General features: G+C 34.1%; 1 protein-coding gene across 7 annotated transcripts in view; it reads right to left on the reverse strand.

Moving 5' to 3' along the window:
- BLTP1 (bridge-like lipid transfer protein family member 1) overlaps nt 1-14,979 on the reverse strand; it is a 202,692-nt gene that overhangs the window by 110,829 nt on the left and 76,884 nt on the right. For all 7 annotated transcript variants that reach the window (XM_024977600.2, XM_024977605.2, XM_024977604.2 and 4 more), the window contains exons 23-27: nt 12,678-12,857; nt 9,837-9,965; nt 7,764-7,883; nt 6,783-7,063; nt 2,199-2,449 (exon numbers count right to left, since the gene is read on the reverse strand). In XM_024977600.2, coding sequence (XP_024833368.1) covers nt 2,199-2,449; nt 6,783-7,063; nt 7,764-7,883; nt 9,837-9,965; nt 12,678-12,857 — 961 coding nt within the window. The remainder of the gene's footprint in view (nt 1-2,198; nt 2,450-6,782; nt 7,064-7,763; nt 7,884-9,836; nt 9,966-12,677; nt 12,858-14,979) is intronic.

The raw sequence follows: 14,979 nt of genomic DNA on the forward strand, positions 1-14,979 counted from the left end.
TTTATGAGAGCCCTGTGATGTGTTATGTAAACTAGGGGCAGACCGTGATAAAAGGAGAATTCTAGAGCTGCTTAGGGAAAAAAAAATATATATTGCTGCCCTACTTCCCCTCTCCTCCAGCTATCCTTGTGCTATTCACAAGGATGGAACCTGCTAGTAGGAGAAAACATCTCACCAAGCAGAAGGCAATTCTAGATAGAACTTAAGTGGTAAGAAGACTTAAGAACTTAGAATACAAGTAGTATTCACTTCTACTATCACGAATGTAAAAATCACAACGAAAATCAAAAGAAAAATAGGTTTGATTCACTTTTAAATGATAGGAAACTAGAATGTACTGACCTTCCAAGGAAATTCTTTATTTATACCAATATGCCCTCCTTAATTCTGTCCTGACACTGTACATCTATATGTGGCTCCCGGAAAACTCAACAATCAGAAAGTCATATACTTATGAAGGGACTATGAAGGGGCTAACTTCAAGCTTCCCTGCTCAAGAAACTTATAGCAGTTTACCAATTACAACATATTCCTGAGGGAGAGAGACACAGACACTGTCTATTACATAAGAACTAAAATGAGGTTTCTTCTGTTCGCTGTTAGAGAATTTGCTGTTTTCTCCCTTTTATACCATGTGCAAATTCCCTGTAGATTTTCTTCCTTGCATTTGTGATGGTAAAAATTTGATCTACACGTTAGAGAATCAAGCATAGTCTTTATAAATAGTGCCAGTTGTGGTACGGTGGAAAAAACTAAAGTGGCTTTAATAATCTTGATTCTGGTTTCTGCTCAGCCACATACATGACTGAATGACTTCATGCAACTCAGTCTCAGTGATGAACCTCAGTTATTTCACCACAAACAGGGAAAATAAAGAACTCACATGGTTAGCTTGAGGATGAAACGAGAAATGCTTATGAAAATCTTTAAAAACAAATATTATTCAAAAGTAAAAAGGTAATATTATAAGAAGATAGCTAAGTAAATTTTGTTTCATATCTTTCTAGTCCTTTAAATGTCAAGAAGTTTTGGTATTTGCTGATTTTGTAAGGTAATCCGCTCTTATTCTGGTAAAACTGCTGAAGTCAAGTAACCTTAAACTAGCATGTACAATTTATTAATATTAAGTGAAAAATCATTTAAACAAGAATTTGGCATACATATTTCCCACTCTTTCCTCTAAGAGCTCCATATACATGACAATCAAGCCAATAAATTGTTAAAAGTTAAAACTACTTCTTTTCTATTTTGTCTACTGACAAAAGGCAGAGCTAAGTTAATTATTTTCAATGTATCAAGGGAAAAGGACTAAGTACTAGTGCAATATTGCACTAAATACTATTGCTAAATACTTAATACTTCTTTTCTATTTTGTCTACTGACAAAAGGCAGAGCTAAGTTAATTATTTTGAATGGATCAACGGAAAAGGGCTAAATATTAGTGCAATATTGCACTAAATACTAGTACTATTGCACTAAATACTAGTGCAATATCAAGACTTTTCCTAAATTTCACTTCTTGACAGTATGACCACTTTACCAGTATGTATTGCATTTAATTGTAGGAATACACAATTAAGAAACACAATGGAAGATGTATTTCTGAAGTCTTTGGAGAAAAGATAATAGATAGATATAAATTCAATATGCCTAAATCCACCATTCACTGTTCATACCAAACTCATGTATCTGTAAAGTTATCCTACAGGCTCTAAGGAAACACCAAATTTCTTGACATGGATGATTAAAGTCGTAAGAAGAGTATTTTGCAAAAGCAGTGGATAACATGAGAGCCAATAGTATACATATTACTATTGTTAAGTTTTTCCTATAGAAGTAAACTGGTAAAACAATTATAAACTTAAAGCACAGCTATTCCTAAGTGTATTTCTGGAATCTAGGTTCTAGGGAAATAATGACATATATGCAAATATTTAAAGCTGGGCTAGGAAAAATCACCCATATTGACAGCAGGAGATCTGAACAGTAAATCTACTTTTGCCTTGTGCAACTCTGAAAAACTCACTAGGTCTTATCTGGCTATCGTTAAATCACCTGCAAAACAAAGACAGATTATAACTAAAGCCTACATAAAAGACTGCTCAAAAAACCAATTTGAACAAAGTAACACTGAACTTCTCTCAGAATGACATAGGAATGAAGATAACAAAAGATAAATATAAGTGACAACACACTACCATCTACAATTTTGGGAACTTCTTTAGTAATAATCCATTCTCCAGGCTGAAGCAGAGACTGTCCATAATACATATCAGACTCTGCACTTGTGCTTGAAAATGCAGAGCTACTGGAAGGTGTCAACTCTTCAAGTTTGAAGAAATCTAGGCCAGTTACTGTGCCACCAAAGAATCTGCAGCCACCAAGACAACCACACTTGTTCTTACACCTCTTATTCTTCAGGGTATCATCTGGCCACAAAAACCACAACCTAAATAGAACACACAACAAAAGAAACAAAAGAACAACAACATAACAAAAACTCATTAGGAATCAGAAACTTTTGAGCAAATAATTAAATATGTTAACTGTTAATATTTTTAAAAGACAAGTTAAACACAAAGGTTTGTTTTTACTATGGACTATCTTTTTAATTATTTTGCCTTTCTTAAAAAAAAAAGTCTCACCATGGTGAGATGAAAATAAGTAGGAACAATAATGAGAAACAGAACATAAATTTTAAAAAAATCAAAGAGATAAAGTGTATATATATATATATATATATATATTTAAATCCACTTCAAAGACAGCAGAAAACATTCTCAAAAGAACTAAAAATTTAAGCACTAATTTAAAAAACAGATAGAACTATTAGTATAGATTATGCTTAATAGATTATAATATTTAGCATTGCAAAGACTTAGTCATATGGTAAATTTAGTACACCAAAATGTTATAAATACGAGGGAAGTAAGAAATTCTCAATAAAATCAAAATAAGACATCACTCTCTATTTTAGAAAAAAAATTGTGATTTTGTAATAAGGACTCTGAATGAAGAATTAAGACAGTAAGAGTAATTGTCTGTAAAATTCTTTAGGCTCTGTGAGTGACCCCCACACAAAATTATCAGCCGTTAACTACCCTCCTTCCTTAAAAATATTATAGAAATCTGAGAAATATATTTTTATTCCTTTTTCAACTTTAAATAATAAAACCTCGTATTAACAGTCCATTTTTCTAAGCTTTTCCACATGCATTATCTCATTGGATCCTCAGGGCGCTCACAGGAAGACAGAATAAGTATTTCATTTCCTTTTTACAGTCATTCATTTATATTCCTTGAAAATATCTACTATGTGCCTTGAATGGTGCTAAGCAAAACTGACATAACCTTATCCATATGAAGTTTATGGTGGGCAAAGACAGGTCACACAAATAGTATCTAATCATAAGTTACAGTAAAGTGCTCTAAGATAAAGAAGAGGCTATTGTGACAAAGAAAATAATGAAATATTATTACAAAAAAATAATATTTGAGATGTAAAAGATGAGATGGAATAAATATATCAAGTTAGAAGTGAAGAAATAAATATATCAAGTTAGAAGAGGAACATCAGTCTGGACAAGACAAAAGGAAAAATATGTATAAGGTATGTAAAACGCATTATGCAAAATCTGGAATACATTAGTTGTGCAACAAATGTATCCTACCTGTCCCTATCTTTATATAAACCAATGTACTAGTTCTCAAACTTCGGCTCACATTAGAATCACTGGGAGGTGTATATGTATGGCTGAGTCCCTTTGCCGTTCACCTCAATCACAACACTGTTTGTTAACTGGCTATATCCCAACACAAAATAAAAAGTTTAAATAAAAAAGAATCATTGGGAAGGCTTATTAAATTAATTTCCTGGCTGCAGTCACCATCCGCAGTGATTTGGGAGCCCAAGAAAATAAAATCTGTCACTGTTTCCACTTTCCACTTTTTCCCCATCCATTTGCCACAAAGTGATGGGACTGGATGCCATGAACTTAGTTTTTTTGAATGTTGAATTTTAAGCCAGCGTTTTCACTCTCCTCTTTCACCCTCATCAAGAGGCTCTTTAGTTCCTCTTTGCTTTCTGCCATTAGAGTGGTATCATTAGAGCTACCATGTAGGGAGAAGCAATTCACCACAGGCAGGTTACCTGTTTTTGCTTGCCGGATACGCCAAGAATGCAAGGCTCTGACCAGGCTACTTCTCAGGGTTCTGGAAAAGAGCAGGCTCACTCCACTTAATATAAAAGTGGTAAAAGTTACCTAAGCTCAGTGTTCCACTTCTGTAATGCAGAAGTAATAATGTCTACTATGTGCAGACATCCATCATGGGTCTTTTCTGACATCCCCATGGGACTCAGGGATAGCGGTGCCAGGTTTGGCAAATAAAAATAAGTTTGTGCCATGTAACAGGTGGTGTATTTTTATACTAAAGAGTTTTCTGTTGTTTATCTGCAACAATTTTAACCGCGCATCCTGTATTTTCTCTGGCAATCCTATTTGGGGGACATGGGGAACCAATGCAAACACATTTGACTCTGGCTAGTACTTTTGCTATAATAAAGTCCTGTGTCTCTCACCAGGTTTCACACGTCTTCTGCTAGCACTCACAGTAAACTGTGGCAGGATAACTTCTTAGCTAGTAAGTAGGATAAAATCTCAAACTTCACAATTCTTAACCAATCAGAGCACTGAAACTAACCTCAGTGAGGCACCTGAAGTCACATGGAGCCACCTCCTCAGCTTCACTATCACCCTGCTCTACCATCTGATCTACAGGCACTGTCTTCATACCAACTGGCTTCCAAGGCCATAGTGAACAAAGAAACCAAAATGTGTTTTTAAACAACATTGTCCACAGATGAGTTTTCTTAATAGATTTATAAGATACCAGTATCTTAAATAAACCTAAAAGATTAATGTAATCTCAATAAAAACCTCAATAGGATTTCTTTTAACTAGAAAAACAGTTCTTTGGGAAAAATTAATAGGTGAAAATATCTAAACATTTTGTGAAAAGAGTAGGTGTTAAGTATTAGTTTGTTGGTTTTCCTATATTTGAACAGATATTTGCAAAAAAACAAAACCCAAAAAAACTATTTACATCCTTGGCTGTATTAATGCACACATACCATAAAAAAAAAAATCCAGATGGTTTAGAGTTTTATGTTAATAACAAAAATAGAATAGTAAAAAATAAAGTACACGGGTCATGTGATTACTAGCAAAGTGCTCTCAAATTAGTACAAAAAATTATAAAATGGAAAGGTGAACATATTTGAATACATAAAATTAAAATCTATTTAACATAAGAAAAATAAATGAAACAAACTGCAAAATATCAGTAACGGGGATCAAAAAAGGGCAATAATCTTTCTAGAGTTCTTAAAAATTGGTAAGAAATACACCAAGATCCCAATAAATAAATGTATATAGGATACTAGCAGGCAATTCACAAATGAGGGAAAATATCCAATAAGTATCTGAAAAAAGTATTAAATAATCCCCAAATAAACAAATGCAAAATAAAGAGATACCACCTTTCAGTTATTATAAAACACTGAGAGGGTGGCAAACATGCAGTAAGACAGAGACTCTCTTAAACAGCCGCTGGGAATATAAACTGAAATAAGAGTCCTAGGAAGTAACTTGGGAAAGCATATCAAAAGCTCAGTTTTTAACAGTCACACACCCTTCTGAGGAAACTATTTAAAGGATATACCCAGAAATTGTGGGAAAAGCTTCCATTTACAGTGAGAAATTTAGAAACAATCTATATATTTAAAATATGGGAAATGGCTAAGTACAGTTCACAGACCCCAGCCTTCTGACCCAGGAAAAACAAGCTGCCGAAGGGCTGCAGCCAATGAAGAAGCAGACAGCCTCTCCAATTTCCTTTCCTCTATAGAAGCAAGCCCCTCTCCTCTGTTCTCCAAACCTGCCTATGTTTCGCCAAAGTTTGCTTGTCTTGAATTGCAGTTCTTTACTATTCCCCCAAAATCTTACTTTGCTGTTGGTAAAATCAAACAAAAAAAATGGGTTCTTTTGCTTTTTTTAAAAAAAAGGCAACAATTACAGAAATGCAGAATTTTAAAGTGCAAATACAGGATGATTTCAAGTTTAACAGAAATACATTAAAAATACTGGGAAGAAATGTAACAGATTCAATGTGGTAGAATTATGATAATTATTGTCCTTTATTTCTTAGTAGTTTTCTCTATTTTTAAAATAAGCTTTAGAAACTTTAGAAGGGAAGAGATGAGGATGGAAAAAGTCATACTATCATTTTAAACAGATGTAATTCAGTAAGAAGCTTTGGAAACTATTTAAAAATCATTTCTTAAGGTTTAGGTACTTTTTGTCTTCCCTGCAACTGTGAAGACCTACAACAGAAGTTTTGTAGAATAAATGGTGATTAGTAATGGTGTTTTCTAGGAATGACAAATTGGAAGTGGAGGGCTATGGTGAGAAAGAAGGGGTGTAAATGTATTACAAAATGTTATGGGGGGTCAGTAATTTATATTTGTTTCACTATGGACACACATAGCATGGGCTTAGAAACATATCAGAAAATATTTTTTTCCCAGCAACCACACCATCAGAGATGATAGATACTATGTGATTACTTAGATATCAGATTCTTATTTACTCATTAAAGTGTACCCAGCATGATCACATTCAGTCTTTAAGATGTTCTTATTTTATTCCTAACAGTAGGATTTCCTCTATAATTATCTAATACTTTCCATTTGAACTTGATTACCATTCCTAAATCTCACTTACCTCTTAGTTCTGGCATCATGAGTTTCTAAGAAATGTCTTTGTGCCTCATGTTTAGAATGATGATCAGCAGCTAATGCAATATCAACAGTGATAAGTCCTAAGTTGGCTGACCCAGCTTCAAGCCAATAGGCCCTCCGTAGTACTGCAGGCTGAAGTCCAACTCTGGAATTATTTAATTGTTCAATATACTGTCTCACTTGAAAATCCTGAATTGCAGCACTTATTCCTTCCCCAACCGACTGATTGTGAAGATTACAGTTTGCAACCCGAATTGCACCCATCTAAAGTTGAATGAAGAAAAAGAAACAAAACTGTAGTTTCTGTATTTTTAAGCAACTTATTACAGTAAACTATAGAATAGGTAATTACTTCAAATAGCCTGACAAATGGAAGAAAGAAAGGAAAAATGAGAAAGTGGAAACAGAAAAGATAAAGCAACAGAATAAAAATAAACATTCAAATTTAAAAAGAGGATGAAAGGAGAAGACTATAATTCCAAATGTAATAAGAGAAGGAGAAAAGAAAAATAAGAAGGGTAGCAACAAATGAATCTTAATGCCTTATTCCTTAAGTAATCTTAATGCCTGATTTTCAGCAGTAACCCTTAAAGCAGAGGTGGCAAATAAATGTTTCCAGCCAGGCAAGAAGTTAAATAAATAAAGCCTAAAGGCATTCAAAATTAAATCGTCTAAAAACATTATGAGTTTATGTTCCTGTCATAAAAGCAACCTACTAGCTTATATTCCAGCCATAAAGCAAGTTTATAAAAATTCAGTAAAATAAAAAGGTAGTAAAAGTATGCTTTGAAAGAAAATAAGACTGGAAAAGAAGACAGGTGAAAAAATAGAAAGCTCCCTCCTAGAATTTCATAGTATTCTGTGATGGCAAACTATAAATATGTGATTTACTTCAAGAAATAGAGGTTTGGTTTGGCTAAAAGGAAAAAGGATTACACTGACCAAGAAACAGACAAATGTGTACCTTTATATTTGTAGCACAGCCATGCTCCACAATATAAATATCAGCTCCATCTACTGCTAAACGAGTCATGGTATACTTCAAGTCATCTGAAGTTGGACAAGGCCCAGAAATACAACTCAACTAAAATGAAATGGATTCAACTCTTAATTCTTCACCATCAATTAATTATTTTGATATGTAAGTGTGCTTATTTAACAAAACAAAATTCTAGTTACATGTGTATTTTAAATTATCAATTAAATTTCACCTTTTAATAATGATAAATTATATAGAGATATATTTATAATGATAAATGAAATAATCAGTAATTAAATTCTTGCCAATTAAGAAAACTAACTCATAAATAACCATGCGTCACTTTCATTCAAAAGTGGCAGGCAACAACATTGACAGAATACAAATGTAATTTGTTATTAAAACTTAAAGAGAATAGCAAAGTAAACTGATAAATAATATCACAGGTTTGTACGAACTGTATAGGAATTCAAAGTTTTAAGATTTTAAGAGTATTTCCTACTCGATACACATGCACATTTTTACACATCCACAAATATATGAACTGTAACATTACGCTGATATCTTGAAAAGTCCACACACATTTATTTTTGTTATTTTATTATTTATTCCTAAAACATAGATTTAGTCATGATTAGGTTGGAAGATAACATACACATCACCAACTTCAATGAACTTCTTTGTGAAACAGCAGTTCTGAGTAAAGTATCAACCCAACAGCATGTACTCTGCTCATCAGTAGCAGAGCCAGGACTACAAGGAAGATGTCTCATATGACAGTCAGTGCTCTATACTAATGTATTTCCTCCACACAAAATAGGCCTTTTAAAGACTCTCATCTAAAATGACAGAAAGAATATCAGGGGCTGCAAGGAATAGTGACTGACTGCAAAGGGTTACTAAGGAATTTGCTAAGGTGACAGAAATGTTCTAGATCTTTATTGGCGGTAATGGTTACATCAGTACATGTAACATTTCTCAAAACTCCAACTTAAAGGGGGTGAATTTACTGTATGGAATTTATGGCTCAATGGAGTTGATTTTTTTTTTAATTACAATACAACTTAAAAAGCTTTTAGTATTAAAAAAAATAAAGGGAGGAGATGCCTACAAGCATGAACAAATTACCCATAAGAAACTAATGACTAAGGAACCAATTCCCCAGAGCCTGGCGTTGTGTTTATAACAAGAAAAAAGTAATTTTTATCACCAATTATAGCTGTTTTATTGATGATAAATAAGCACAGGTTACTGATTTTTTTGGATATAAAATTAAAAGCTGAATGAATTATTTCCAATTCACGGTAATACAATAGCAAACATATGGTTTGTATACAAAAGAAAAAAGAAAGGAAAGACATACAGAAAAGAAACTGGAAAGAAAAGCCAAACTATTAGAAATGGTTATCTCTATGATGCAGAACTAGGGTCACTCCGAAACTGCAATGTTTCAAGTTGCTAATTTCTCAAATGAACATACTTTAAAAAATGTTCCACACTCCAAGTTCATAAGTAACATTCTTTACTACAAAATAACACCATGCATCTCACTGTACATGATTTCAGGAATTATTATATACTTCTTACAACCCTCTTCAAAGTAGTGTAATGACCCTTAGCCACAGTAGTGCTATGTTGTAGAAAGAGCATAAGATTTAGGGTCAGGAAACTAGGCAAATGCCCAACATTATTAATCACATTATAGGAGAACGTGTATGTTCCAGAAGGGTCTGCCAACAACGTCATGCAAGGAATTCAACCTTCTTCCTCCTCCAACTTCTAAATCTTCTACATAAATGCACAGCTATATCCCAAAGAGTTAGTGTAATAACGCAGTAAGATGTTAATGTTAACAATAAAAATTTAAGAGATACAAATTTATAATATCTCCATTTACTTGTGAATGTATGTTTTAAGAATTACCTCATTTTAGATATTTACAACTAAATAAAAATGACTATAAATTAGCAAAATAATTTTCTTAATTGAAAAAAGTGAACTTTCATTTTGAAAAAACCCATAAACATTTGTAATACTGCTAACATATTTTTAACATACCTTGGATTCACAGAAGCGTCGATCAATTCCATGCTGACATACTACTACTGATTTTGGTCTTTCCAGTTCATACTCTCGACATACCACATGAAAAATAAATATCTGTCCCCACTCCAAGAGACAAGCCAGCTACAAATAAGCCATGACAGGTTGACAACACTGTTAGCATCCTAAATAAGTGTTCACAGTTCAAAAGTTTATCAAGAATATTAATACAGCTTGAAATAATCCAAACAGTGCCTTATACCTGCTATATAATCTACTTGTTAGCCAATATCATTTTTCTACCTTGACATCATTTATAAGCTTATGTTACTGTTCATTTGTAAATGACAAAATGCATTGCCAAAATGAAAAATAATTTCAACTGAAAAATGAAACTTCAGCAACCTCTAAAGCCCGTTATTTTTCTTAAAGTTTGTATCTTTCTTCTTACATGACTAGTCAGAATTCCGTGCACAGAAAAGCACCTAGAATTCTCTATGTGACAATAAATCAAGGTTCAAAGTGAAATTTATATCTACTAAGCAAAAATTTTAGAAAATCAGGTATTCTGAAGATTAAAGAACTTTCATGAATAGAAGTTTAAGTATATATCAATTTTCATCAAATCTTGAGTTTTTTAAAAATCTTAGGGTCACAATTTATTAGTTTACAATAAACATGGAGCCAGGGGTATACACTGTATTATCCCCACCCCCACCAAAAAGTACATAATTTAAACTCTCAGAAAATATGAATTTACTTTTAAAATACACAAAGAATGGAATAAACACTAAAAGCACCAATGGATTCATGAACCTTGATAGAAACAGTGATGCCAGGATTTCAGTGTAGAAGAAAGAGAAATGTTTCAACTTCTAATAAAAGCTGAGATTCTAGCAATCTTTAGGTTAAAAGAACTGTGTCCAGTCTTGAAGAGTCAGCATGGCTTCATTGCATGCTTGTTAGGGAATAAGCTGTTTTTATTATATGCTTCAGTTTTTACTTATAGATTTAGAGACAGAAAATGGCAGATAAAAATAGTTATGAGGTATGTAAGCACTAAATATTTGTTTTCACCCATTATTATATGTTTATTTCCATCATTTTTATATAAAATATCCCTTTTCAATTCTACTCATTTTCCTACTATTTCTAGAATCTTAATTTTTGCTTCCCTTCAACTATTTCCTTCAGATATAATCAATACAAGTTATCTATTCTGGTGGCTCAGTGATAAAGAGACCGCCTGCCATGGCAGAATACCTGAGCTTGATCCCTGGGTCGGGAAGATCCCCTGGAGAAGAGAATGGCAACCCACTCCAGTATTCGTGCCTGGGAAATTCTATGGACAGAGGAGCCTGGTAGACTACGGTCCATGGGGTCACAAAGAGTCAGACACTACTTAGCAATTAAACAACAACAACAAACAACAGTCTTTATTTATCTGCAGGTTGCCACTACCTACCTCTAAATTACATGTTTCACACTCATTTTGTAATTCTACCAAAACCTGAGTTATGTACATGTCCACCACATTTCAATCTTTTGAAACACTGATTATGAAATGCATGTTATAAACACAGGCATACCTCACAGATACTGTGGATTTGGTTCCAAACCACCACAGTAAATCTGCAACATTGTGAGTATCACAATAAAGTGAGTCACAAATTTTTTGGTTTCCCAGTGCATATAAGTTATGTTTACAAGTAACTAGTAGTCTATCCTGTGTACAATAGCATTATATCTTAAAAAAAACAACATACATATCTTAATTAAAAGGCACTTTATTGTTAAAAAATGCTAAACTGAGCCTTCAATGAGTCACGATCCTTTTGAAATAGTAACTAACATAAAAGATCAATAATGAAAAAGACTGAAATAGTGCAAGAATTACCAAAATGTGAGACAGATACATAAATTGAACAAATGCTATCAGAAAAATGGTGCTAACAGACTTTCTTGATGCAGCATTGCCACAAACCTTCAATTTGTTAAAAAAAAACAAACCTACAACCAGAAAGCAAAATCTGTGAAACATAAGAAAATGAGGTTTAACTATATTTGTCTCAACAGGTGAAATTTTACAGTAATACAAACATTTCGCTAAATTTCAATGGCCCATTCTAGAACTAAGGGTTACAGTCAGCCTCTGTATCCACAGGCTTCACAGCTGCAGTGGGCTGAATCCATGACTGGTTGAACCTGTGGATGCAGAACCTTTGTCAGGGAGGCTGACAGTAACCTTAAGCCCTGAGACTCCTAAAGACTAAGTGGGACCTTGAGAGGGAAGGAGAACTTATCCAAAGGGATTACAACTAGTCTTCTACATGAGATTTTCTGACAATAAATTCATTGTTATTTTTCTAAATCAGTATCTATATCACTAAGTGTAGATTCAAATAATGCTACCTTGCTTTAGGACATGACAAGTGAAGAAACATGCTACCTTAATTATAAATGCCTCTTTGAAATCCTACCTAAGAAATATACAAAAAAGTAAAGTTCTCAGAAAATTAGCCTATGTACTGGAAAAACAAGATTGTTCCAACAGTGGAGAGACAAGTAATATAATTTTAATAATATATAACTTGAATTCCAGAAACTTCTCATCCTGAGTTCTTCTCAAAGAAAGTCTTGAAAACATTATACAGGACTATAAAAAATTATACCCATCAATTTTATGTGGCCCAGAACACTGAAACTTGTCTCTGACTCATCCATGACTAAGAAAATCCTTAATGGCAAGTGGAAGTAAAATGAACATTCAAATGGGCATACAACTTTTTCTTGGGGACGTGGGTCAGGAAAGGAAAAAGGAAGACAGGGATAGCACTCCAAGACCTGAGAACATACCTGTGGTGCTGTGACCTTCGCTGTAAGGCTTCCGGCCTGCACATCAATTAGCCATGCGTATTCTAAGGAATCACTTCCCAAAGGAAGACCTTCCGCTGAGAACATAGCGTGTGCTCTCAGCTGGAGACCTGACAAATTGATGTGACCTTCCCTCAGCACTTCATCCACAGGCGGTCGCTGCTGAAAACAATAAGCATAAGAAAAATCAGCATTTATAATTGCTACTTGCTTTTTCCCCCAGAGACAAATAAATGGTAAAACATGCTCTATGGAAAATAAGACTTTAGGATCCAAAGCTCTTAACACAACCTTGTATCCATAAAAGTAGTCTGAGTTCAGCTTCTTTAGTGACATTATCTGTAAAAGCCCAACTGCAAAGCAAGACAGCAAAGTCTTAAAAAAAATGCAGACTTCTCTTTGGTAGGCGCCTCAATAAATAAAAAGAAACAAGTATTCTGACTAACAGGGAATGTGAGAGACCAATCTTTTGTGACAAGGCAGGAATCATGAGATTAAAGTATCAAAAAGAAGAAAATAACATGGAAGAAAAAAGACCCATTAAGACCATAATGAGGAACTAGCAAAGAAAACCATCTTCCAGAAAGATTTTGAGAATTATGTAAATATTAAAAGGAGAGATTCCTCTTACAGAGAATAATTATATACTCATAACTAAAAAGCAGCAACATTTCAAAGAGAAAATTTCTAACACTTATTCAGAAAGGATATGTCCTAAAATAGGGCATTCCATGGAACACTAGGTTCACAGATTGTTATTAGGAACAAAGAATCAAGTAAGTTTGGTAATGCCCTACCCATCAGTCGCCAATTTTTATAGAATCTACCTCCCAGTCTCTCACAAATGCACTGAGTTTCTTTCAGCTTCCTGCTATCATCCTGGTTCAAATAATACACCCTCTTGCCAGGATCTCCCAGCATTTGCTTTTACACTGTTCTGCTTCATACTCTACAAGAACACCACAGAGACCTTTTAAAAAGGCAAGTTTTACCATGTTCTTACCTCAAGACCAGAGATCAAATTATCAACATTTGCTGGATCACAGAGAAAGCAAGAGAATTCCAGAAAAACAAGTCTGTTTCACTGACTATACTAAAACCCTTGACTGTGTAGATTACAACATATACAATGGAGTATTACTCAGCCATTAAAAAGAATTCATTTGAATCAGTTCTAATGAGGTGGATGAAACTGGAGCCTATTATACAGAGTGAAGTAAGCCAGAAGGAAAAACACCAATACAGTATACTAACGCATATATATGGAATTTAGAAAGATGATAACAATAACCCTGTGTACGAGACAGCAAAAGAAACACTGATGTATGGAACAGTCTTATGGACTCTGTGGGAGAGGGAGAGGGTGGGAAGATTTGGGAGAATGGCATTGAAACATGTAAAATATCATGTATGAAACGAGATGCCAGTCCAGGTTCAATGCACGATACTGGATGCTTGGGGCTAGTGCACTGGGACGACCCAGAGGGATGGTATGGGGAGGGAGGAGGGAAGAGGGTTCAGGATGGGGAGCACATGTATACCTGTGATGGATTCATTTTGATATTTGGCAAAACTAATACAATTATGTAAAGTTTAAAAATAAAATTTAAAAAAAATAAATAAATAAAACCCTTGACTGTGTAGATTACAACAAAGTATCAAAAACTCTTAAAGAGATGGGAATAGCAGATCACCTTACCTGCCTCCTGAGAACCTGTATGCAAGTCAAGAAGCAACTGTTAGAACCAGACATGGAACAAATGACTGGTTCAAAATTGGAAAACGGCTATGACAAGGCTGTATACTGTCACCCTGCTTATTTAATTTATATGCAGAGTACATCATGAGAAATGCCAGCCTGGATAAATCACAAGCTGGAATGAAGACTGTTGGAAGAATTATCAAAAACTTCAGATATGCAGATGATACCACCCTAATGGGAAAAGTGATAGGGAACTAAAGAGCCTCTTGATGAGGGTGAAAGAGGAGAGTGAAAAAGTTGGCTTGAAACTCAACATTCAAAAAATGAAGATCATGGCATCCAGTCCCATCACTTCATAGCAAACAGATGGGGTAAAGTAGAAATAGTGACAGATTTGATTTCCTTAAGCTCCAAAATCAAAGCAAGTGGTGACTGCAGACATAAAATTAAAAGATGCTTGCTCCCTGGAAAAAGCTATGAAAAACCTAGACAGCATATTAAAAACCAGAAATATCACTTTGCCGACAAAGGTCCATATAGTCAAAGCTATAGCTTTTCTAGTAGTCATGTACGAATGTAAGA

Source organism: Bos taurus, chromosome 17 (genome assembly GCF_002263795.3).
Source record: "Bos taurus isolate L1 Dominette 01449 registration number 42190680 breed Hereford chromosome 17, ARS-UCD2.0, whole genome shotgun sequence".
In the NCBI taxonomy this organism is placed as follows: Eukaryota; Metazoa; Chordata; class Mammalia; order Artiodactyla; family Bovidae; genus Bos; species Bos taurus.